This window comes from Onychostoma macrolepis, chromosome 14, assembly GCF_012432095.1.
Source record: "Onychostoma macrolepis isolate SWU-2019 chromosome 14, ASM1243209v1, whole genome shotgun sequence".
In the NCBI taxonomy this organism is placed as follows: Eukaryota; Metazoa; Chordata; class Actinopteri; order Cypriniformes; family Cyprinidae; genus Onychostoma; species Onychostoma macrolepis.
The window spans coordinates 28,501,359-28,524,573 of record NC_081168.1 but is presented as its reverse complement, the minus strand read 5'-3'; the positions used below and the strand labels follow the sequence as shown (position 1 = coordinate 28,524,573).

The 23,215-nt window shown below is 37.3% G+C and overlaps 2 protein-coding genes across 3 annotated transcripts; one reads left to right on the top strand and one right to left on the bottom strand.

The window, feature by feature from the left end:
* The first annotated feature begins 316 nt into the window (after nt 1–316).
* Nucleotides 317–7,407, top strand: ptcd3 (pentatricopeptide repeat domain 3). The gene is made up of 24 exons (XM_058797866.1): nt 317–530; nt 709–761; nt 882–912; nt 990–1,035; nt 1,124–1,192; nt 1,437–1,541; nt 1,633–1,756; nt 1,856–1,965; nt 2,261–2,337; nt 3,034–3,121; nt 3,203–3,263; nt 3,365–3,447; nt 3,521–3,665; nt 3,769–3,819; nt 3,972–4,061; nt 4,590–4,618; nt 4,701–4,807; nt 5,168–5,246; nt 5,327–5,417; nt 5,759–5,844; nt 6,190–6,338; nt 6,428–6,469; nt 6,691–6,849; nt 6,940–7,407. Exons 1-24 carry the CDS (start codon nt 439–441, stop codon nt 6,983–6,985), a joined length of 2,013 nt encoding a protein of 670 aa, XP_058653849.1. The 5' UTR covers nt 317–438; the 3' UTR covers nt 6,986–7,407.
* Nucleotides 7,408–9,633: 2,226 nt separating this feature from the next.
* immt (inner membrane protein, mitochondrial (mitofilin)) lies at nt 9,634–22,708 on the bottom strand. Of its 2 annotated transcripts, XM_058797864.1 has the most exons (14): nt 22,513–22,708; nt 21,394–21,467; nt 20,965–21,157; nt 20,687–20,825; nt 18,862–18,966; nt 18,103–18,210; nt 17,790–17,923; nt 15,196–15,299; nt 14,383–14,518; nt 14,079–14,208; nt 12,887–13,110; nt 12,209–12,340; nt 11,413–11,542; nt 9,634–10,700 (listed from the first exon to the last, which is right to left on the bottom strand). In XM_058797864.1, exons 1-14 carry the CDS (start codon nt 22,552–22,554, stop codon nt 10,093–10,095), a joined length of 2,259 nt encoding a protein of 752 aa, XP_058653847.1. In that variant the 5' UTR covers nt 22,555–22,708; the 3' UTR covers nt 9,634–10,092. The 2 variants fall into 2 exon arrangements, with proteins under 2 accessions (XP_058653847.1, XP_058653848.1); XM_058797865.1 differs by lacking the exon at nt 18,862–18,966.
* Between the last annotated feature and the right edge of the window lie 507 nt (nt 22,709–23,215).

Below are 23,215 nucleotides of genomic sequence, written 5' to 3'. Positions count from 1 at the left end.
TTACAGGGTCGTATGAAAAATAGTTTATTTATATTGTGTTTTGAGATGGTATATCCCAACCGTAGAAAACTAATGGATGGTAGAATGGAAATCTAAATAAGAAAAAATAATAGTTATTCTTTTTGAATTCTTCAATTTTGTATTTTAATTTAATTAGCTAATAAACTTTCTATGTCATTATCTAGACATAAATTGTTGTCCAGACAATAATAAAAAGTGATATGTTATAGACGGTTTGGTCACATGATACGTGTGACTTTTCTCAGCGCTAAACAGGATGGACCAATCACAGCTGACTGTGGAGGTGCAGCGGAAGTTTCTGCTTTCTGAGCCGCCAAGCGACCCCTGTTGAAGTATTTCTATGATTTCACGGGAAGCGTTAGAGCGCTAGTGAAGTCAAGTGCCACCGAATAATTTTTAAGCACACACTTTGGTGTCATGGCGTCCTCCTGTTCGCAAGCTCTCAGGCATCATGTGTGTAAGAGCAACAGAATATTGCGCGTTCACCTGCAGAAGTCATGGCCTAATAGGTAAGATAAATGCATAAGGACAAGCTTACTTGGTCCGTTTTATCATATGGCATTTTCTGTCCTTTTTTTATGTTTGTAAAGAAACGACTGTTTGTCTCTAGGTCATTTGAAGGGGTTTTATGTGTCAGCTGAGGTTTTATCAGGCGCACGAAACCCTCATTATGTGTTTTGATTACAGGAGTTTTGCTCTGAATTCTGCTGCAGATCAACAACCTGCAGTTTCTTCACCAGGTCTGATAATTATGTCTTTTTAATAGGAATATTCATATGCTTTCTTAAATTAAGATGCTTTCTAATCAGAAATAAATCGTTTTCATTTGGTTTCTTTTTTCTTTATTTGTATTTTTTCAGAAGAAATAGTCATTCCAAAGAAGAAAACATGGTATGTAGTGGTCAGATCTGAATTTCATATTTTTTAAATAATTTATTCATTAACAATTAATTTTTTACTGTTATCAGGAGCAAAGAGGCTGTCTTACAGGCACTGGCATCCACTGTGAACAGGGTATGTTCATCAGACAATTCTAACAACCATGTTTAAATACATTGTTATCAAATATCATGTAAGCATAGTGTGTATGTGTTTGTTCTAGGATACTACAGCCTCAGATTACAGATTTCAAGATGATCCATATCTCACTCCAAAAACATCATCAGAGTTTGTGAGTTTTGGCTATCAAACCATTTCAGGTTTTAGGTTCAGACTATTAGAGAGGTTCTCAATCGGCAGTGTTATGATAGCTGCGAAGACAAAATTTCTACAAACATACACTTTGCATTAATAGAATGAATGTTTATTTAAACATTAAAATTAATGAATGTATTGCAAGTTGTAATAATTTGAACATAGTTGCCCATAACATGAATTACACTTTTCTAACACTAACTTCTTTTAATCCCGCACAGAAATTATTTTCCTTGTCCCAGGAGTCAGGCAGAAATGCTGCCAAATATTTCATCAGTACATACCCGAAGTACTTCCAGAAAGACTACGCACAGCCTCATATTCCTGTGAGTGTCCAGTATTTGTCTGTCATTGTATGATTTGCATATGAGTGCTTGTGCTTATGAATGTGAAATACGTATTTACTTCTGTTGGAAGTGTCTGATGCCAGAAACTCTTGAGGCTCAGATAGAGGAGGTGTGTGAAGCTGCTCTGATAGAGAGAATTCAGATGAGAAAAGTCAAAGCTGCTGTGGATCTGTACGACCAACTGCTGCAGGCCGGTAAGGACAAGCATGACGAGGCATTGCATGTAATATTATGGCAGATGTTAGTTGTGTTTGACACTGTAACTGAATGACTGATCAGTGTATTTTGCGCAGGTACATCAGTGTCATTGGATGTGACCAATCAGTTGTTAGATCTGGTTTGTTTCTATGGAGATCATGATCCCGCACAAGAGAACATTCCAGAAGAGAGGAATGAGGAGACGGTAGGGCTCGTCACACCATAAAACAATGTTCAAGATGCTCTGCTGCTTTGGTGGCACAACTTTGGTTGCACTCGTCAGATCATTGATGAGATGGAAGTTGGATGTGCAGCATGTTTTTTTTTTAAACATGAAATATTTTCAGCTTGAAAATATGTTTAGATAATGCAAATAATCAGTTTATGTGTCCAAAATGTAAATATTAAACCAGTAATACTGCTTCATTTTATAATAACCAGAATTTTTTATTTTTTTTAACTCCATCTAACAACACACTCTACCCATGGTGAAACCCCAGGAGGACGTTCAGGATGAACCGCAGACTAAAAAAGGAAGAGCATATAAAGCGAGTAATTTACTGAAGGCCACCTGGAAGTGAGTGCTTACAGAATGTGGGAAACAAACATTTTTTTCCCCTTGTAAAACCTGTTTGTATACACACAAAAAGTTTGGAATAATTAAGAATTTTTAAATATGTTTGTGAAATTATTACAATTAAATTTTTATTATTATCAGTATTTTATTTGCTGCTTAATATTTTTGTAGAAACCGTGATACACCCCTACCTTTTGAATGGTAGTGTAAGATTTAAAGTCCCCCTGTAGTCAAATATTTTATCCCTTAAAACTCATCTTTGATCATCAAAATGACATATTTAAAAAAAAAAAAGTTTTATCCAGCAAGGACACATTAATCAAAAATGAAAGTAAAGACATTTATAATATTACACCATATACACGTGTTATAAGTTATAACATATTATGTAACATTATAACTTATAACGTTAATGTTTATAACATTTGATTTGTTTCAAATGAATGCTACTCTTTTAAACTTTTTTTTATTAATCAAAGAATCATGAATTCAAAATGTAACACATTTTCCATAAAAATGCTGAGCAGCAAAAACTTTCCTACATTGATAATAATTAGAAACACTGTAAATTGAGTAATTGTAAATTCTCTCAAAAGCATAAAAAAAATCATAGTGTATCTGCATAACAATGCAAAGTTAAGCAAATACACTGTCATGGTGTATAAGAGGTTGCCTTGTCTTGTTTTTCCCCTTTAGAGAGAATAATAATGCAGAGAGGATCTTTGCGCTGCTGTCAGAGCCAAACACGCATTCGTACAGTGCTCTAATACGAGGCTTGGTGAAGGTAACGTATGTGGGAACTTCTCATATATTTCATTTCTAGTTTGATAGCAGAAGATAACTGCACGTGTGTTTGATTTCACAGTATGGTGCTTATTTTAAAGCATTCAGCACCTACACTGACCTGCTCAACAACCGACTGAAAGGTACGTGCTTTACGATTTATGAGATTTTTGAATCATTGAAAATTTAGCATTTTCTAAATGAGCGTTTCCCAAGCTGAAGATGCCTTGTTTTGTTCCTCTAGCTGATGTGCACACCTTCAATGCCCTGATCACAGCCGCCCTGGAAGTAAAAGAGAAATACAATGAAAAATGGGACCTGATAGTGGTATGTGATTGAGATTTTGTTATGAAGCTGCTGTTTTAAGTAGTTTCTGCCTCAGTCTGTGTGTGTTTTGTAGGATCTTTTGAAGCAGATGGCAGAGCAGAAGGTCAAGCCGAACCTCCTGACGCTGAACGCTGTCCTGAAGGCTTTGAGACGCTGTGGCTCTCTGGGCAAATCTCAGGCCTTTCCTGTGATCAGTGAGATGAAGGCTCTCTCCATCTGTTGAGTGATCATTACTTATTCCTGCTTCTACAGGACAGAATTGGTTCATGATATTTTGATGCCTTTTTTGGTGTATAATCGATTCTTTTTCTTTGATTTCAGATCCCAGTCTGGCTTCTTACAATCACTTGCTCGCCATATTTTATAAACCAGGTCATAAAGACTCGTTTTATATATATATATATATATATATATATATATATATATATAATATAAAAATTGCCATTCTTAATTAAATGACAGTGTTAAATGTGCGTGCACAGAAACATGCAATCATGCATTTCCCATCATGCTTTGCTCTGCAGGTGCCCCAATTAATGGCCAAACGGACATTCTGTGGGAAGTAATGAACGAGGTGTCAGGGAAGAGCTTCACGCCACAGGACCCTGATGATGGTATCTGCCTATTGTTTATTAACTTAGCTTTGTACCCGGTACCCACACTTGTGCTCTCTGCAGTTCTTCACTCTACTTGCATATTTGTGATATTTGGCCCAAGTGTTCAAGCGGGTGTGAAGATCACAAGCGTGTCACAAAAACATTTGATTACCTCAGGCGTCATTGCAAGAAAAGTTTGTTCAGAACTTTTTACATGTTTTAATTTTCGATACTTTGCACTTTAAGATAAAGTTTTACTCAACATTGTGTGATTTTGGACTGAACATGATGAATGATGGGATATGCTTTGCCTCAGAGAAGAAGAAAAACGTTTAGCCGTAGGGATAGTGTGGATTTGGCGTATTTCAGACCTGAGACAGTTTTGTGCACTTACTTCCTGTCGCTTGCACACACTATCGAGTGGCCAAGACCGCAATTGTGGATACTGGAACAGGACACAAGTATCGATGCCTTTTTGTAAAGGCATTTCTGCAGATAAAAGTATCTACACGGTTGAATCACACCTGCATTGCTTTTGTTTTTCAGCACAGTTCTTCATTACCGCTATGAGAATCGTAAGTGCAGTTAAACGCATCCTTTCAACAACACCGCTTCATGGTAAATGGCATGTGACCCTGTTGACATCTGTATCTACAGTGTCTGGACACTAAGGACATAGAGCAGGCGTATAGGGTCCATGAGCTGCTTGGGGTTGGAGAGAACTGGAGACTTCTGGGAAATGATTTCCATCAGAACATTTACTAGTAAGTATAATCCAGCAAAATAACAAGAACTTCACTCATAATTTAAGAGCTATTCCCATCAACCCTTTCCCAAACGTGACACTCAGCACAGGGCTGCTGCAACTGATCCAATGAATTGAGTTGTTGGCTCTGTGCATTGTGGCATCAAAACACATGACCTGCAGTGGGGGAAAATATGTGGATGGGCCAAATTGACTACTTAAAGTACTTCAAAGATCATTAGAATTATGTGATTGGAAAAATAACCATAAATAAGAAATTTGTTGGTTGGGACCCTATAACGGGGTAAAATCAGCAATAATACAGCAAATATAATTTGCTGATCTCTTTAATATCAGGTTGCTTCTGTCTGTCTTTCAGTACGCGGTTCTTCCATCTGCTCTCTATGATGGAGAACGTTGACGTGATGCTGAAGTGGTACAGAGATCTTGTTCCCTCAGTGAGTAAAACATGATCAAATGTTGCTTCATGTGAGCGCACACAGAATAGTGAAGTGCATTGATGTGATTCGGTTCACAGGTGTACTACCCCAGTTCTAACGTCATGAGAGATCTGCTCCAAGCGCTTGATGCGGACAACAGATTAGACCTCATCCCACAAATATGGAAAGGTGATTGATTGATTGATTGATTGATTGATTGATTGATTAATTGATTGATTGGGTTCTCATAAATCTAATGGCTTAAAACACAGTAAATTGTGTTTTTCTGAAAATGTAAAAAAACAAAGTTTTGTGTGGAGGTAGGTGTAGGACTAGGGTAAGGGGATAGAAAATACAGTTTGTAAAGTACCCTGTAAACCACATGTGCAAGAACGTGTGTGTGCTTTACTGTGACATTTAAAGAGGTGTTATTTGTGTTACTAGATTTAGTAGTATCATGTTTTATTCTGGCGTCACATTTAGATGACGGTCTTAAAGTATACATTTTTTAATAATGTCCTTTTCCACAGATATTAAACAGTTTGGCCATGCCAACAGGCAGAATCTGGTGGAACAGCTGCTGACACTTATGGCAAGAGAGAAGCACAATCAGGAGGTATTACCTCTACCTCGTCTACATCTATATTGGTTGATACTCATGCCTTCTACAAGTCTTCCTCCTTTGATTCATTTTCTTTTCAGTTCTATGCCTTGTCAGTGGATTATAAAGCCAATTTCTGTTTTTTTATTTTTAGTTTTGAATTTTCAAAAATGTTGTATAAAGTAAGTGTTTGTATAGTTTTGTGTGTGTGTCCGTGTCAGTCTGTAAAAATAGTGCTGGTTTGTAATGCACATGCGCCGCAGCAATATGGCTGCCCACTGCTCCGGGTGAAATGCAGAGCACAAATTCCGAGTAGTGGTCACAATACTTGGCCACTTTCACTATATATTTTCTGGACAGGTGCAGGAGTCGTTTGCTGAGTGTGCACTGGACATCAAGAAAGTATTCGACACGGGTGACCGGGGCAAAGTTTTGCTGAGCTGGACGGCCGGTTCTCTCAGTGACCTCATCTCTGTATTACTAGCAGCTCAGAGGAGACAGGACGCCTGGTAACATCCTTAAAGGACATCTGTAATGTGATCCAGATCAAATAGAGTTAAAGCACCTCACAGATTTTCTTTCTCTTCTCTTCATTCAGGGAAATGCTGAAACACTTCAAAACACACAACAGAGTTCCAAAGTATGATCAGGAGTCTCAAAAACTTCGACTAGTGATTTATTTTTATTTATTTTTTCCATGGCTTTTTAGTGTGTTATACAATTAAGCATAGCTAGAAATAAATGTATAAACTGGTACAAAAAAAGTGAAACTTAAATTTCTATAAAGAATCTAAATAAAATAATGATTATATTTGATGTCATAATAGTCTGAATGTTCACACGGATGTGTTGTTCTCTCAGTGAGGAGCTGTTGAACAAGTTCTTGACGTGTATGAAGGAGAGTGGTGAAGTGAATCAGGCGGTGGAGCTGGTGCAGATCTCAGCTGGCTTCTGTTTGCCCGAGACCCCAAAACTCATCCAGAGGGTCCAGCAGGAGTTTGAACTCACAGAGCAGCAGAGGTAAGTGTTGCTTTTTGGGCAACCATAGTGATTTTAGTTGAATTAATTCAAGAATCAAATTATAATCTGGTCTTTTTTTTCATCTTGCAGGAACATCTTGTCTGATCTGGAGATTCAGACCTTTAACAGCAATTAAATTTCGGGCTGAGAGACGTTCTGCAGCGTGGATGGATCATAGCAGCTAAATGTCAATGTGTTAGTTTTTCAATGACATTAATAATTGTGTACTTGTCACATGCACAGATTTCAGTCTTCATTCAGATGGAAAGTAAAAGTATTTGTTTTCTCCCATTTCCTCATGGATTCTGGACTGGTTCTTCAGCACAGTTTCACCATTTCTACCATTGTCTACAGAATTCTCATGCAGCTATTAGTTCACCTTTAAATAAAGAATAGAGCTGTGACCAGCGATAATCAATGTTCAAATACAACAATGTAACATGATGGGGGGAAATTTTATAGGTTTTTTTGTTTTTGTTCCCCACCCCACTGGATTATTGTAATGTTCTACTAGGTGCTTGTCCTGCATCCTTAATAAACCCCAATTTTATCATTCTACTCTGACTACCTATTAAGTAACAATAATTGTAGGGTAAGGCGTGGTAAGATAACCCCCCCGAATATATTCAATGTATTAAATGTAAATATGCCTTTAAAAATATATATCCAAAATCATTTATACTTTCTGTAACTGTCATTTTACCCCTTTTAATATTTTATATTTTGCACTGTAACAATAAATTAGCAAATATTTCTATTGATTTCCTATAAGAACACATCGTCTGTCGCATCATCATCCTCATGGATCCTAAATCCAAATATGTTACAATGTCAAAGAAAACCCACATTGTTCTTAAGCAGAGCATCTTCCATCATTCGCTACCCTACCTGATTAGAAAGTATGGTAAGTTACTTAGGCCCTAAACGGTTTATCTCCTGTGTATTTAACAGATATTTCATCATGCTTTAATCCATCAAGCTCTTTAAGGTCACAAAACTCTTGACTTTTGGTAGTGACTAGGATTGCAAAGTCACCTAATGGTGTAAGGGTGGTTTCATATTTGGCCCTTTTAACATTTACATTTATTACTTTTATTCAAAGCAACTTACAAGTGATGACAATAGAAGCAATCAAAACCAACGAAAGAGCAATAATATGCAAGTGCTGTGATAAATCTTGGTGTGCCTAACACAGTACATGTAGCAAGGTTTTATTTTAAATATATATAATAAAAAGAAAATAAGTAAATAAAATAGAAAAAGAATAGGGAACACTAGAGTTAAAGGGTAATTTTTTAATAATAAATAAAAAAATTAAAATAAGTAGATAGAATAGAAAAATAGAGAATGCTAGTGTCAGAGGCTCTTTCTTTTTTTAAGAAAACAAGCAGTTAGAATAGAAATAGAGCAAGTGTTAGAGGGTCAAATAAAGATGGAAGAGATGTGTTTTTAGCTGTTTCTTGAAGGACTCTGCTGCTCAGATTGAGTTCGAGGTCATTCCACCAGGAGGGGACATTTAATGTAAAAGTGATTTTGTGCCTCTTTGGATTGGCAAAATAAAGTGCCGTTCACTTGCAGAACGCAAGCTTCTAGAGGGCACACGAGTCTGAAGTGGTGAATTTAGGTAAAGGGGTGCAGAGCCAGTGGTGGTTTTGTAGGCAAACATTAATGCCTTGAATTTTATGCGAGCCACTATTGGTACCCATGGCAAATTGATGAACAGAGGTGTGACGTGTGTTCTTTTCAACTTGTTAAAGGTGTCATGGTTGATGCGCCTAGCTGGATGGTGAAATTGTGATGAAACAATGGGTTTACTGAAACCATAAGCAGTTCTGTCTTGGCAAGGTTGAGTTGAAGGTGATGGACTTTCGTCCAGCAAGAAATGTCAGACAAGCTGAGATGTGAGCAGCTATCGTCGGATTATCAGGATGGATTGAGAGGTAGAGTTGAGTCTCATCAGCATAGCAGTGATATGAAAAGCCATGTTTCTGAATGACAAAACCTAGTGATGCCATGTAGACAGGGAAGAGAAGCGGTCTAAGAACTGAGCCCTGAGGCACCCCAGCCACACCTCACCCATCCAAGATCAAGGACCTGTCTGAGAAATAAGACACAAACTACTGGAGTGCGGTTCCTGAGATGCACTTTGCCAAAAGGCAAAAATACATGACATTAACTGCATTATTTATATAATCTTAGAACCGTACATTTTTGCCATTTAGACATTACACCTCTGAAAACAGATTACTCATAATTGTTTAGTTTTTTTTGGAAAAGATGCTTTAAAATGATATGTATTGAGAAAAGTAGAATAAATGTGAAATATTTACTTGTGCGTTATTTTAAGAACTTGTTGGTGTTCTGTGCTATTGTCGTTGCAGCAGTCGAACGATGACAGTAACACACACAGACCACCTACAGCTCTTTTATATTTACTGCCTAATGTACATCGCATACAAAACTGAAAAGTGCCTTCTCCATTTGATTGGCTGCCTTTCTGCAGCTTCCAGGAGTACACAAGGTTTGTGTAATGAGTAACATCTGCTTACCTGTGCATTACAGGTTTGCTGTTAGATCCAATATAGCATCTCCATCTTTCAACAGCATCTTTGTTCAAAGTCTTCATTACATTGTGACCAATTCACAACAATCTACACTAAAATGTGCCACTCAAACTGTTATGAATCTGGGTCCAAAAAATAAATAAGTAAATTAAAATGAACCCCTACTAAACCAGATGTGACCCTTTTTACAACAATGCAGTCATGCAAATAACAAATGCCATTATTGTCAACAACCATGATTTATTGATCTCCAATACTGAATGAGAGGACTGATTATTCTCAACAGTTTGGGTTAATAAACAACCAGTAAATATAACTGAAGCATTACATGTGAACTCTGAAATAGCGAACAGGTTTAGCGTCACACTGCTGACCACGAGGCCCTTCAACCTGCTAAATGCACATTAAATGCTAACCAGTGAGACGTGCGCCATATACACTGAGGAGTGCCACTGCCGAGTGTTTCCCACATACCAACTACTGGTCGTTCTGGATGGTAGGCCACTTAAGAATTGTTTTAAGGGCAAAGACTTCCTGCAAAAGTGCTTTGGACAGATAAGAAAAACAAATTTTGGCTAGCACACAACCTATTTATAAATTAAACAGAGGAGCAGAAGGTTCTGTTAATAGCGGGCAAGTAACACTCCTCATAATTTACATAATCTTGACAGAGTGGGTGCTAAGGGGCCTGTGTGGTGCCCAAGCCTACAGCATTAGCATATGCCGATAGCAGGCTAATCACCTGCTTTGTTTCTAAGGTGAGTCGGGCTTCCTTAAGCCAGTCCTGCGCCACGCGCTGTGACTCGCCGCGAAGTTGGTTGACAAACTTAGCGGCTAGTTCCAGGTCGCCGCGCTCAATGCTGTAAGTGGCGTAGGCGAGCAGCTTGAACGTGTCGAGATCTTCAGGTGCTAGTTTAGCAGGAGGAGCTACTTGCTCCCTTTCAAGCAAGAGGATGGATTGCAGGTAGGACAGGAAGTACTGGTACAGGCTGTTGCGGGTCTCGTCGATAAGTGCCACGCGTCGTGCGAGTCGACGGATGTCGTAGAAACATGCGCGAAGGGAAGCTTCACTGTAGATTCCTCGGCTGAGAGACTCTTCGGGAATAGCGGTGGCCAAGGCCTGAGCGAACTCGTTTTCTGCACAGTTCTCTTTGATGGCTCGCACAGCACCCTCTAGAGGCTCGGTGGGGGAATCGGCTCCTGCAGACTTGAGCGTGTAGTTTAGAGCCTCTACAGAAAGCCACAACTGGTGAGCCTTACGGGCCTCTTCCTCAGCAATCACGTGACCTGGAGACATGGCAAACATTTAATATTAAACAATCAATCAAAGGTCAAACTGAGGATTTAAGACTGCCTCTGTTAAATGTAACATCATACGAATTTGGAACGGAAATTATTACAAACTGAAAGTAAATGGATTTGTCGTCTTAACACTGTACAACCAAATGGCTTGAATGAAGATTTAGTTTTTTTATAATGTATTCCCTCTTTTTTTCATATGTCAGTCAATTATATTATGATGGATTGTATGGAGACTTTGACATTTTTTGTATATTTTTTTTATTCTGTATTTCTCTGTATCTCCTCTGGATATATTTGTAAATTGACAATGAAGTAATTGGTCTGTCACTGATTCATTAATTGAATTGATTAGATATACGTATGTTGACATGTGAGGAACTGAATAGAAAAATGAACTGTTTCAGTAGTATGTGAACACTGAGGAAGGTCCTGCGTGACCGAAACGTCTGTTGATTTTAATATGCACTGAGCACTTTATAAGAATAAGAGAAGACTACTAGTATGTCGGCATGTAATCCTTTTATTTGGATACATAGCAAACGAATTTCAAGAATCAAGTTTTTTTGCTCTTTGATGGATTCTGTTATTGACTTGAAAATGTATTACATGTGAATGGAACCAAGCGCAAGATCCTTCTTTTTCATTTCTGTTGAATGTTTTAACACTATTGGCAGAGTTTAAGTAGTTTGACGCTTACTGTCTATGGCGTCTTCGATGCCCTTTAGACGGGCGTAAGCTGCGTTCATGTCCAAAGTGAAGGTGTCCAGCTGTTCTTGAGTTAGTCTACGGTAATGAGTTTCTTGCTCCATCATCTTACTGCTCAGAATCTACAAAAGAAAGAAAATAATCCATTTAGATATACTTTATAATCTTTTTTCAATCTTGACAGACAGACAGCACTAGTGTTAGGCAATAAAAGAGCACCAAAATTCATTCTAACCAACACCAAAATAAATTTTAATAATTAATTAATCAAATGTATTTAACAATCATACACTCAAATAAAAATCTTAAGTTGTATATAAACTTATAAATTGCACATAAGGCAGTTTTTGTATCAATTTGTAATTATATAATAATTGTTTCTACTCCAATTTGTTGTTAAAATTTATTTTTATATTTAAATGCTAGCTGTAACAAACACTTGTTTCCAAGACAGCTTTATTCAATACAAAGATTATTAAAGATAACAGTTTAAGTCAAAAATATAAGTAATATGTAAAATAGTGCATATATTTAGTAAAATGCAGAGAGGCGCTAATTAAATTAACGTTTTCTGTCAATGACTTCGGCTCTCCAAAATGGTTTTGGCTGAAACAGAAAATGTATTCCTGTTTGCAAAATTTTGGTGCATCATTTTTACTTTCTGTACCACAACCAGCACCAAACTGGTCAGTCAAATAGATAGCACCATCTTTTTTTAACAAGTTAACAAGTCCTTTAACTGTTCAATTCTATGTAGTTGTTTGCATGTAAAGAGGCAGTGTTGGCACCTCCTGGGCCTCCTCGCGCAGCTCCTGCTCCTGAACCTTCAGCACGTCCCGCAGGTGATCTGTGTGTGCAGCGGCCTGACGACGCAGCTGTGTCCTCATCTCAGCCTCCATCACCTCACGCACCTCCTGAGCCTGACACACACACACACACACAGAGAAAGCTCTCAACATCACAGCGCAATGTGCAATTAACTTTTTAGGAAATTTATTTTTATATTTAGGATTACGTTTATAATTATGTTGGCTTGAGAAAACTAACATAGTGATATTCTATTTAAACCTACTGTCATACAAAATCATAAAAAACTATAATTAAAAACTATAATTTTTTATAAATTGATATATATATATATATATATATATATATATATATATATATATATATATATATATATATATATATATATATATATATACACACACACACACACTCTTAAATAAAATTGTAAGTGTTCTTCAGAAATAAAATCAGCAAAGAGAGATGGAAATTATATGGTTATATAATTACGAACCTCCAAGACAGGCATAAATTCATAATCACTAGAAAACGGTGGAATACAAAAGTCTATCACAAAGTCATTCGTAGGTTTGCATAAAAATACATATTCATGGTCTAAAAAAAATGTAAGCTTTAACAGGGCAAGTGAGAGTAGCACAACAGTGCTGAATCACACACACCTTCTTCTCCTGCTCGAGTCTCATGTCCTCTCGTCTGTGCTCCAAGGCAGAAGCCACAGCTTTCTCCAGTGCTTTCTGATCCTCCAGCTTCTGCTGCTCCAGAGCCGCCTCGATGTGGATCTGCTCCCTCACCCGCTGCTCCGCCAGCTCACGGTTCAGCTGGTCGATGCGCCGGTGGGCGTGAGCGATCAGAGAGTTCAGATCATCTGCGCTCAGCTTTCCCGCTGAGAAAGAGCAGAGAGCAGCATTACAGGAAGAATGACAGGAGTAGACATCACTGTGACGCACATAATGACTGCAGCAGCTTATTATTATTTTAATAGGTGGAAACTAGAAAATGATAAGATTAAAAAACGACTAGTAGGTGGGGTACCTGAATCATTTGGTCTTGAGGAAGCCCTGTATAATTAGGTTGGTCTGAATTTTAAACCTGACAATGCCGGTATTTTTTACATTTTGTTAGTATTTGTGTGAAATTTGAGTCAAATCTTTTGCTAGAAGTGTGCTTATGCTATCTTTCATTAAAATTAATTTCACTTGCTTTAATATATCGTTATCTAAGGCAATGGCATTTTATATGTGACTTTTTAATGTTGTCATAATAATAACTGCTTTGATATATTAAAACACATGGTTTATACAGTTAAATAAAAGCAAATAGAAATGCAAATCTAAAGACAGGTTGAAAAATTCATCAGAACTCTAAAGAATAGATTCTATTTTTATTGTGCTACATTGAAATAAATGTGCAAACAAAGTAGTAATGCAAGTCGATTAAAACTTTATATCACAATTAATTTAATCATTTTTGTTGGCAGTTAGCATATTCAGTTCCTTTTTTAAGTAAAGAAAACAAAATGTGCACAATTATTGGATTTTATAATTGTAAGATGTTTATGAATGATGCCATTTCACTAATAAATTATTTTGTTAACCCTCCCTACTGGGTTTAATTTATAAGTACATTTTCACTAATTGACTTTCTCCATTTACTGAGAAACATCAGCTCTCTGTGCTCAATAAATGTTTTAAGCATGTAATTTGTATGCATTAACTCTGACAGTCCTACTAAAAATACACCAGATTTTAACTAGTTAAATCTGACAAACACTCGAGGGAGGAAAAAACCCAGTAGTCATAAAACATGAGATCAATGATAAACATGCAGTCTGGAGAGTATGTGAGATCTTACAGAGTCCCTTCCAGTTGGCCTGGATCTCAGGTGTGATGTTGGCGAGCTCCTGCTGGAACTGAGCTTTGGCTTCATTCACCAGTTCACTGTACTGAGACACGATCTTCGCCTCTGTCTGTGCCGTCTGCACCTGCAGAAGAGACAGACAATACCCAGGTGTGAGTTACAGACTCCAGATGGGACAACGGTGATGTGTCGCCAAAGTCTCTGGGAGTGTAAACTAAATAGATTACAGGCTCAATTCTCATTTAAATGTACTGGGTTCCACCAAAGCACATTAACATAGTCAGATTAAGATACTTACCTTGGTTACTACTTTGTCCAGATCCACAATCATGCTGTGCAAGTTCTCCTCAGCGGCCAGGATTTGGGGTCTCGCTGTGTCAATCTTGGATTGCTTTGCACTGTTGATCACGCCACGTAATTTTTCAAGCTCTCCTCTAAATACACACAAAACAAAAATCAACAAAACGGTACAATTAAGCACCTCTCTGTGTAGGGCTGAGCGTTATGACAGTTTATTCCATTCGACAGTAGAAATGGACAGTTGAGAACTGGAAAAAACATAGTTAGGGGTCAGTAAGATTTTATCCAAATTAAATTCATACTTTTATTAAATCAAGCACGCATTAAATGGATCAAAAGTGACAGTAAATAAATTTATAATGTTACAAAAGATTTTTTAGCTGAAATTAATGCTCTTAATTTGAACCTTCTGTTTATAAAGGAATCATGAAAAAAATGAGTTTTCACAAAAATACATAGTTTTCAAAGCTGCTATCAATAAGAAATGTTTCTTAGGCACCAATTCAGCATTTTAAAACGACTTCTGGAGGATCATGTGACACTGAAGACTGGAGTAATGATGCAAAAAATTGGCTTTGCATCACAGAAATCAATTACATTATAAAATATATTCAAATAGAAAAGTTATTTAAAATTGTAATAATGTTTAACAATATATCACTATTTATATTGTGTTTTGATCAAATAAATGCAGCACTGGTGAGCATAAGAGACTTCTTTAAAATCTTACAGACCTCAAACTAGTCTAATGGACACTGGTTGAAATGTGTATTGAAACTGTAATTTAAGATCTGTCAGGAGGAGGTCTCACTTGGCTTTGATCAGGGCTTCTTCAGCCTCTTCCATGGCTCTGGCCCTGTCACTCAGAGCTTCATTCAGTGCTTTCCACTGAGTGGACTTCTCATCTGGAGGAGTCTGAACACAAACACATGACAATGTCACAAGCAGCAGAAAATCAGTGCATAAAAGCTGAAATCTCAATTCAGTCATTTGCTATATAATGTTCAGACACGCGCACAGACAGACCGCAAGAGGTGCTCGAGCACCTGCACTTCTTTCATCCATGCCTCCCTGACCAGTCATCATTGGTGATGGCTCATTAACAGTTTGCCCTTAACTTTGGCACAGTTCGTCAATGCTGTGGATTTAAACCATTATTAAAACATCTAAATACAGCCAGCCTAACTTAGGCAACAGCTCTCCATTAAACTTATCAAGCAAGCTAGTCTGGAGTTGACATAAAATATCGTTGTGCAAGGTCAGAAATGTCAGCCAAAATAATAAAATTACCTCTATTCCTCAATCAAGATATAAATTGCCCCTTTTAGGAGTTTTTGTTTTTATGTTTATAACATAATACACTTGAGCAATATCACACAAGCAAGAGTGCCATTTTCCTGAATATCAACATGATTGTAAATTCAACATTCATTGTATACAATGTTCAATAAACAAATTAATTATATTAACTGTTTTTGCTTAGATTCACCAAATAAATAGTTCCAAACAAAGCAGAACAGTTGTGTTTCTCAGCAACACAGAGTGGTGTTTTTTCCTTGAATGAATCAGCTGATATAAATGAACCAGTTGAATGAATGATTCTGTGATTCACATTAAGCCTTCCCGCCATCTGCTGTCAGTTTAAGTTTCATAAATAATAGTTTTATATAGCATTTCATATTTCTATATTCAAAATGTTATATTTAAATCAATTTCAAAAAATTACTTATGCAACTGTAATTGCAGTGTAAAATGATTTGATAAATGTGACCCTGGACCACAAAACCAGTCTTAAGTCGCTGGGGTATATTTGTAGCAATAGCCAAAAATACATTGTATGTGTCAAAATCAATGATTTTTCTTTTATGCCAAAAATTATTAGGATATTAAGTAAAGATCATGTTCCATGAAGATATTTAGTAAATTTCTTACCGTAAATGTATCAAAACTTAATTTTTGAATAGTAATATGCATTGCTAAGAACTTCATCAATATTTTGATTTTTTTGCACCCTCAGATTCCAGATTTTCAAATAGTTGTATCTCAGCAAAATATTGTCCTATCCTAACAAACCATACATCAATAGAAAGATTATTTATTCTATTTATTGGAGAGTTGTAGCCATGCCGTCGAAACGGTGTTATTTTCACTCAGCTGTCAGGTCTTCTGTGTTCGGGCTTCCTACGGATACTGTAGTTCGTCAACAATGGTTAAAATTTATGTTTGATTATGTTCCTGACAATTACAATCCTAATTGCTCTCTGTGCTGCGCATTTTACGGAAGACAGCTTCCAGAATCAAGAGAGTTCCGAGTTCAATGCCGGATTCACACAGAAACTATTACTAAAACATGGAGCAGTTCCAACTTTAAAACCAGAGGCAGCAGTTGTTGGGCCACAACCTGTAAGTAAGATTTAATAATTTTAAATGTATTTGCATGTATAATTTCAGACGTAATGTTTTAGTTTTATCAAGGTCGTAAACAAATGCCAACGCTGGCTTTAGTAGCCAGTTAGTTAAATGCTATTTCGTGTGTCTATGACAAACACGTACAAACATTTTGAACCCGAATTTGTAATTATGTACTAATTTTGTAAATGTATTTTCCATGTATACTTTATGACGTAATTTTTCGATTTGAAAAAATCAAATTTTTTCAAATCGAAAAAATCATTTTTGATTTTCGATTATAGTTAGTTCAATGCTATTTTGTGTGTATAAGACAAACGTGTACGAACTTCAAAAAATGATATGTAATCACAACAGCAAACTTCCATTCAGAAACGTTTTGTAAGAGCCGTGCTTGCTGCTTGCGGAAGTTCTGCTTGACTCTCTTCATTACCGCTTTCTGGGTCTGATTCTGGCTCAAACTGATATGGCAATATTGACACCATTATTTACATTTGACTCGAAACGCAACGAACAACGAACAACGACAAACGAAACACGAAGACATGTTATATTGCACCCCATAAACACAATCAATCAAAGAAAAAAAGCAGTAAACCACCCCTTTAAGACTGGTTTTGTTGTCCAGGGTCACAAATGGTAAGATGGATTTTGTTGATAATGATTTCATTTGATCGGTAACAGCCTAGTCTAAGTAATTAAAATATGTTCAACTGAATGTAACTTTATAATGGATAAGTAATTATAAGAGGTGGTGCCTTTTTTTTTTTACTTGAGCACCTGCCCCCCCAAAATGTCAGAGGTCACCATGCCATTGCTAGAGCATTCTTGGTGGTTGCTGGTACGAAGGTGTTTTAGCACATTGCTACAGCAGTGTATCCCAAACCTGAAGCCCGCCACCACTGCATATTTTGGATGTCTCTCTTATCTAATACACCTGATTTAACTCATCAGCAGAGTGCAGGTTCAAATGACTATGTGTGTGTGTGTGTTCACCTGTGAGTCCATGGCTTCTTTGAGTTTGTTTGTATGTGCAGCGATGGCTGTCAGCGCAGCCTCCTGGGCTCCGATGGCCTGCAGGGTGATCTTAGCGGAGCTGCCCAGACTTTCCTCCAGTCCAGCAGTTAGAGCTGAGACACACAAACACTCACAGTATATACAAATACATGTTTTTAGGCACTAAAAATGAGACAGGAACTTATTGGGGAAAAGAGCGAGAGCCTAATTAGGATAAGGCAACTAATAAACCTGTAGAGCGGTTCTAACTTCTTTACTAACTGGTTCATGTGCAGATTGTGTGGCCACCCACCTGCTAAAGCATCCTGCTCAGCTTTATCCTGCTGAGCCAGTCGAGCTGACACTTCCTCCGCCGGCCTCTCCTTCAGTGCAGGCTCATGATGATCCTTGCTCTCTTCAACTACACACACACACACAAACACACTGAGCTATTCCAGCGCCATGGGAAATAATATTATATTTTACTTGAGCTGTGAGTTTGCCGTCTGAACCAAAATAAACACTGGGCGATGTGAAACGATAAATATGCCTTTGTAGTGCACTGCCTTCGCTGGTTGCATGCACAACGTAAACAACATCATCTGTGAACAAATGATCGACTGATCAGGTCTTTTTTAGTGAATCCGTAAAAAAAAGAAACTAAACTTAGTGGTCAATGATCAATGATCTGAATCAGTTTTGACAAGCCAAACTTGTCCTGATATATTTGTTCATTTTCAGATGATTGGTTCTCATCAGACTAGCAATCTAGCATATTTGGCACAGATCATTACAAATGAGGATACGCATTTGTTAGTTACTGGAAAAGAACACTGATTAGTAACATTGTGTTAGTGAAGAACTCAACAAACACACAATGAACAGAACTTGTTAGCGTGGGTCACATGACAGAACTGTGCAGAAGGATGAACAGGGAACCAGAGGGTGTGAAGTTTGAGAGCATGCAGAGAGGAAGAGACACGGATGCCATCTGCACAACAACTGATGCGATGAAGACAAACAGGCTCCGGATCAGTTGTTAGAAGCAGAAGGCAGAGTGAATGATCCTGACCTGCCGCCGTGTGGCCAGGTGGGCTTTCGTCACTTGTACCCGGAGCGGGCACAGACGGCACATCGCTGATAGCCGAAATAATATGAGCTGCCTCTGCTGAGGCTTCTGCAACAACAGTAGGACTCCATGAGAAATATAGATCACAGATCAGCCTCAGTGCATCAGTGATCAAAAGTAACATAACTTACAGTAAATTAACTAGTATTGCCTGAGATCCTTTGATCATTTGCATATATGACATAACTGATGGTTGTGTATCTGCTTCAACTGTGAAATTATGCATTCGGTTTCAGAATATTCATACTTCCCTACTATATAGTAGGTGAAAAATGAATCAGCTGGTATATGAACTGAGCAGTATGTCTGAATTTACAGCAAGTAAAAAGCACCCAGATGACCTACCACTTACGGTGAGATCACTTTACCATCCCATCGGGCCATGGGAGAGGAGTCACGAATGGCAGTGTATCAATGCAACTGATGCTGGTATGTCATATGACAATAACATGGCAGATGTACTAAAGTAAGTCCAGATTTCATTCATATTACACACATTCAAACTATACTGATCCTTTTTAACTGTCACATAGTTCATTCATCTTTAAATGTAGTAACTACAGTATGTGACTTAGGAGGTAGTACAGTTTTTTTAATTTAGGACAAAGACTGATCCACACCAAGAGCAAATATTTATGTGACTCAGACTTATGACAGACAGATATATGGGCCAGACTGATAGTTAATTATTTTTAAATACTCAGCAGTGGCTGATAAACACGACTAGTCGGATGCTTAAGAGATATGTTGGTTCTGAAAATCTACCGACAAATGTCAAACCGACCTACATGTCAAAGACTAATTATTATGTATTAATATTTAGACTCTGGTATTATTATATTATTATTATGATGATGAAAAACCTGTATTAGTGGACCACCAAACACCACTTTTAATTTAACCAATGCATTAGGATGTTGTTGTTGTTTTTTTTACAAATGTTTAAATGTTAGGTTTTGCATGTGTCCAGACAGGTAGAAAGCTGTAAACGTAGCTGACAATCAAGTCTTCAACATAATCATATAAAACAATAATAATAAAACCAAACAAGAGGAACAAAAACAAGCGATCACATGAAAAAAAAAAAAAAAAAAAAATAAAAAAAAAAAAAAATCACATGAAATGTGTTGAACATTTTTTACTATACAGATACAGAACATTTTATTACAACATCTGAAATATTATTGCTAATAATATACCTCAATTACTGGCAAAATGCTACAATTTATTATAATCCTATATCAGTGCATTAAAGCGAGTAAAATTTGCATTATCAAGTTCCTGAGTGTGTTCAGTTTCATTCTGGTGTGAACAGGCCTTAATCCATGTAAAGTGGTAACACTACTTCCATAAAACTTTTAGTTCTAATACAATGGCATCCAGACAAGGTTAGGATCACGTGTGTTCTTGGAAAAATTAAAATTCTTGATTAAATGTGTCTGCCTTGTGACAACACCAGTCCCTTAAACTTTTACTTACTAAATTTTTATGAAGGTCAGTAGTACATTTCATGAAGTTGTTTTTTAATTTTAATGATCATGTACAGATCTGTGAGCTTTGAGGTGCAGTCACAATTTCTGTCGTTCAGCAAAATTTCTGTGTAAGCTGTGCTTCAAACATCACTACACTATTGACAACAGACAATGGATCTTTTTTTTTTTTTAACAAATGAAATTTCGCTTATGTGTCCGCAACTGTGAAGTGTAGCGGTTGCACATCTGAAACCTGATAGTGTCTGCATGTGAAGAAGTTTGAGAGTCTCACTCACCTTTGAGTGTCTGTGGGGTTGGTGCCGGAGCTTCCTCTACAACAGGTGCTGGATCGGACTTCTTGGCTTTAACTTTAGGCTGCTTGGACTCCTTAGATGCTTCTGACAATGAAGAGATTTGCAGGGGTTCGATCTTTCCCTATAAAAAAAAAAAAAATCTTAAATTACTTAACATCATTAAAGGCATACATCTGTACAACAGAAGCACAGACAGCTGCATAGATGAATCTGGTCTAAGAATCAAAGGCAGACAAAGTAAAAGTGAAAGTGAAACTTACTGGTTTCTTCTGTAAAGGGATGAGCGGAGGAGGGGGCGGCCCAAGTGCCATCTCAAACAGTTGATCTGAGTACGGAACGCTCTTCTCTATATTTGCCCGAAACTTGGGATCCCATTTGGCATAAAGGATTGTACCGCCAAGACCACCACCAACCGTTAAAAGACTAGCTGCCACTATTTTCCCAGCAGCAGATCTGCAGAACAAAAAGATCAAATTTAAGATGCAGTCGAGTGTGATTTGACAGGGGTTTTTTTCCCTTTCTTCCACACACACCAGACCAAGGTCAACCTAACATTCATTTAAAGATGTCTAATGCATTATGTGGTAAAACAAAATAATGCAAAAACACTCAAATTTGAAAATAAACAAATCAGCAATATCATTGCAAGCTTGTGTGTTTAAGGTTAAATTCACAGTTTGATGTCGTACCCAGAGTCTCCAGCCGTGGTGTATCTGCGGCAGTGCTGCAACGGATGGGCCTTCACTTTCCCACACACACATTGCTTCAGAGAAACAAACAAACAAATCATAATTTCACATGCACTACAGCAAAATATACTGCATCACAAGCTACAGTATTAAAAGTAATACTTTCTTTTTACACTGACCACAACCACTGTTTTACATCAATCAATAATAAACAGCCATTCATTTCAGATGTAAATGCTGTTCAGTGAAAACAGGTTTCCATTGTAGCTCTTTTTGTGACTTTAAAAACCAAAAAAAATATTTTTTTCTCAAAACATGATTATCATCACTGTGGATCAAGCATCCAGTAAAACACAATAAACAATAACGAATGAATGACCGACCCTAAACATTAGTTTGCTTCTTCAGTGCCAATAATAAGACGGTTTAAATTTTAGCAGCTGTTATACATAGCATCGATAATTCATAAGACTCATTTGCATAAAAGCACCACAGTAGACATGAAGGCAGCGTTTGTGTGAGGAAACTTTCTGAACTTTTCACCGGCAAGGTCACGTCCTTCCATTGAACAAAACCAATAAACAGTTCACGGTGTGTACGGGGTGTAGCTCTTTGATCAAATGCTTTGCATGAGCAAGATTTCAGTAAAATATCATTAAATATAAATAAAGGTGAATACATTAAAATGAAAGATTTTCAGACAACTGTTAGCTAGGTGGGTTATCCGGGTGACAGAAAAAATGAATCATACACAGCCCGCCCATGTTTACGCAAGCGTACATGCCGGGTTTTTATTAGTGGAGGGAGGCGTCACTCTCTTAACTGTGAAATATGATTGGTTCGAGGAATCTGCCAATCACACTGGGACCGCCTCTTTCGATCGCACGTTACGTCGTTGACGTAAAGCAGCGTTCTATCGTGGAGTACCACTTAAACTGCAAATAACAAACCTCAACAAAAGACACTATTAAGAAGTTTAGCTGAACATAATCATCGGTTAATTAAACAGACACTACAGAGCCTATTATAATCCGTAATTTTACGATACGCGTAAGAAACGTCGGGCCTGGCTGTGGGTCACTGAATGACCGACCGATCTGTTAGCAGAATAAAACTCACCCGCGCTGCTGCGTGAGCCCCTTTCCAACAGACGCGCAGCATGCTTGCTTCTTCTGATTCTGGGTGTTGGATTTAAGACTACAAATATGCCACCGGCTTCAGCAAAACATTATAAAAGTGATCAACCTCGACAGCAGTTTTGCCCCAGCACACTGTAGATTAGCTCCAGCACTGGCGCACGCAGTGACAGAGCAACGCACGCGCGGTAGGCACGCCCAACGTGATATATACGTCACACAAGTTCATAGAAAAAAAAAATATTCCGTTTTAAAATGATTTCATTCATTGATTTGGTCCTTGTACACTCGTATGCAATGATGCTTATTCTTCTATTAATACTTTTTTTTTTTTACTCAAATTATAGAATACATTCGTTGAGACAAGAGCTGCTGTTGAGATACATAGGTTGTTACTAATGTAAATTACACTGATCAAGCGATCTCTTTCAGAGAGTGTACATTCTTTTTGTCATTTTAATTTATATTTTGTTAGTGGTAAATGATTACAGTAAAAATACTGTAGCAAAAAACAGCCTCATTATTGTACTATGAAAAATATATATATTAATATGAAAAGTAATAGCATCTCAACAAACCTCATTCATTCTTGTAGTATGTAGCTACTATTATATTTTAGGTTATATGGTCAATTATTGTAAAAGATGTAAGGTGAAGAAGCAAGGAAGACTCCTGCATCTTTAATA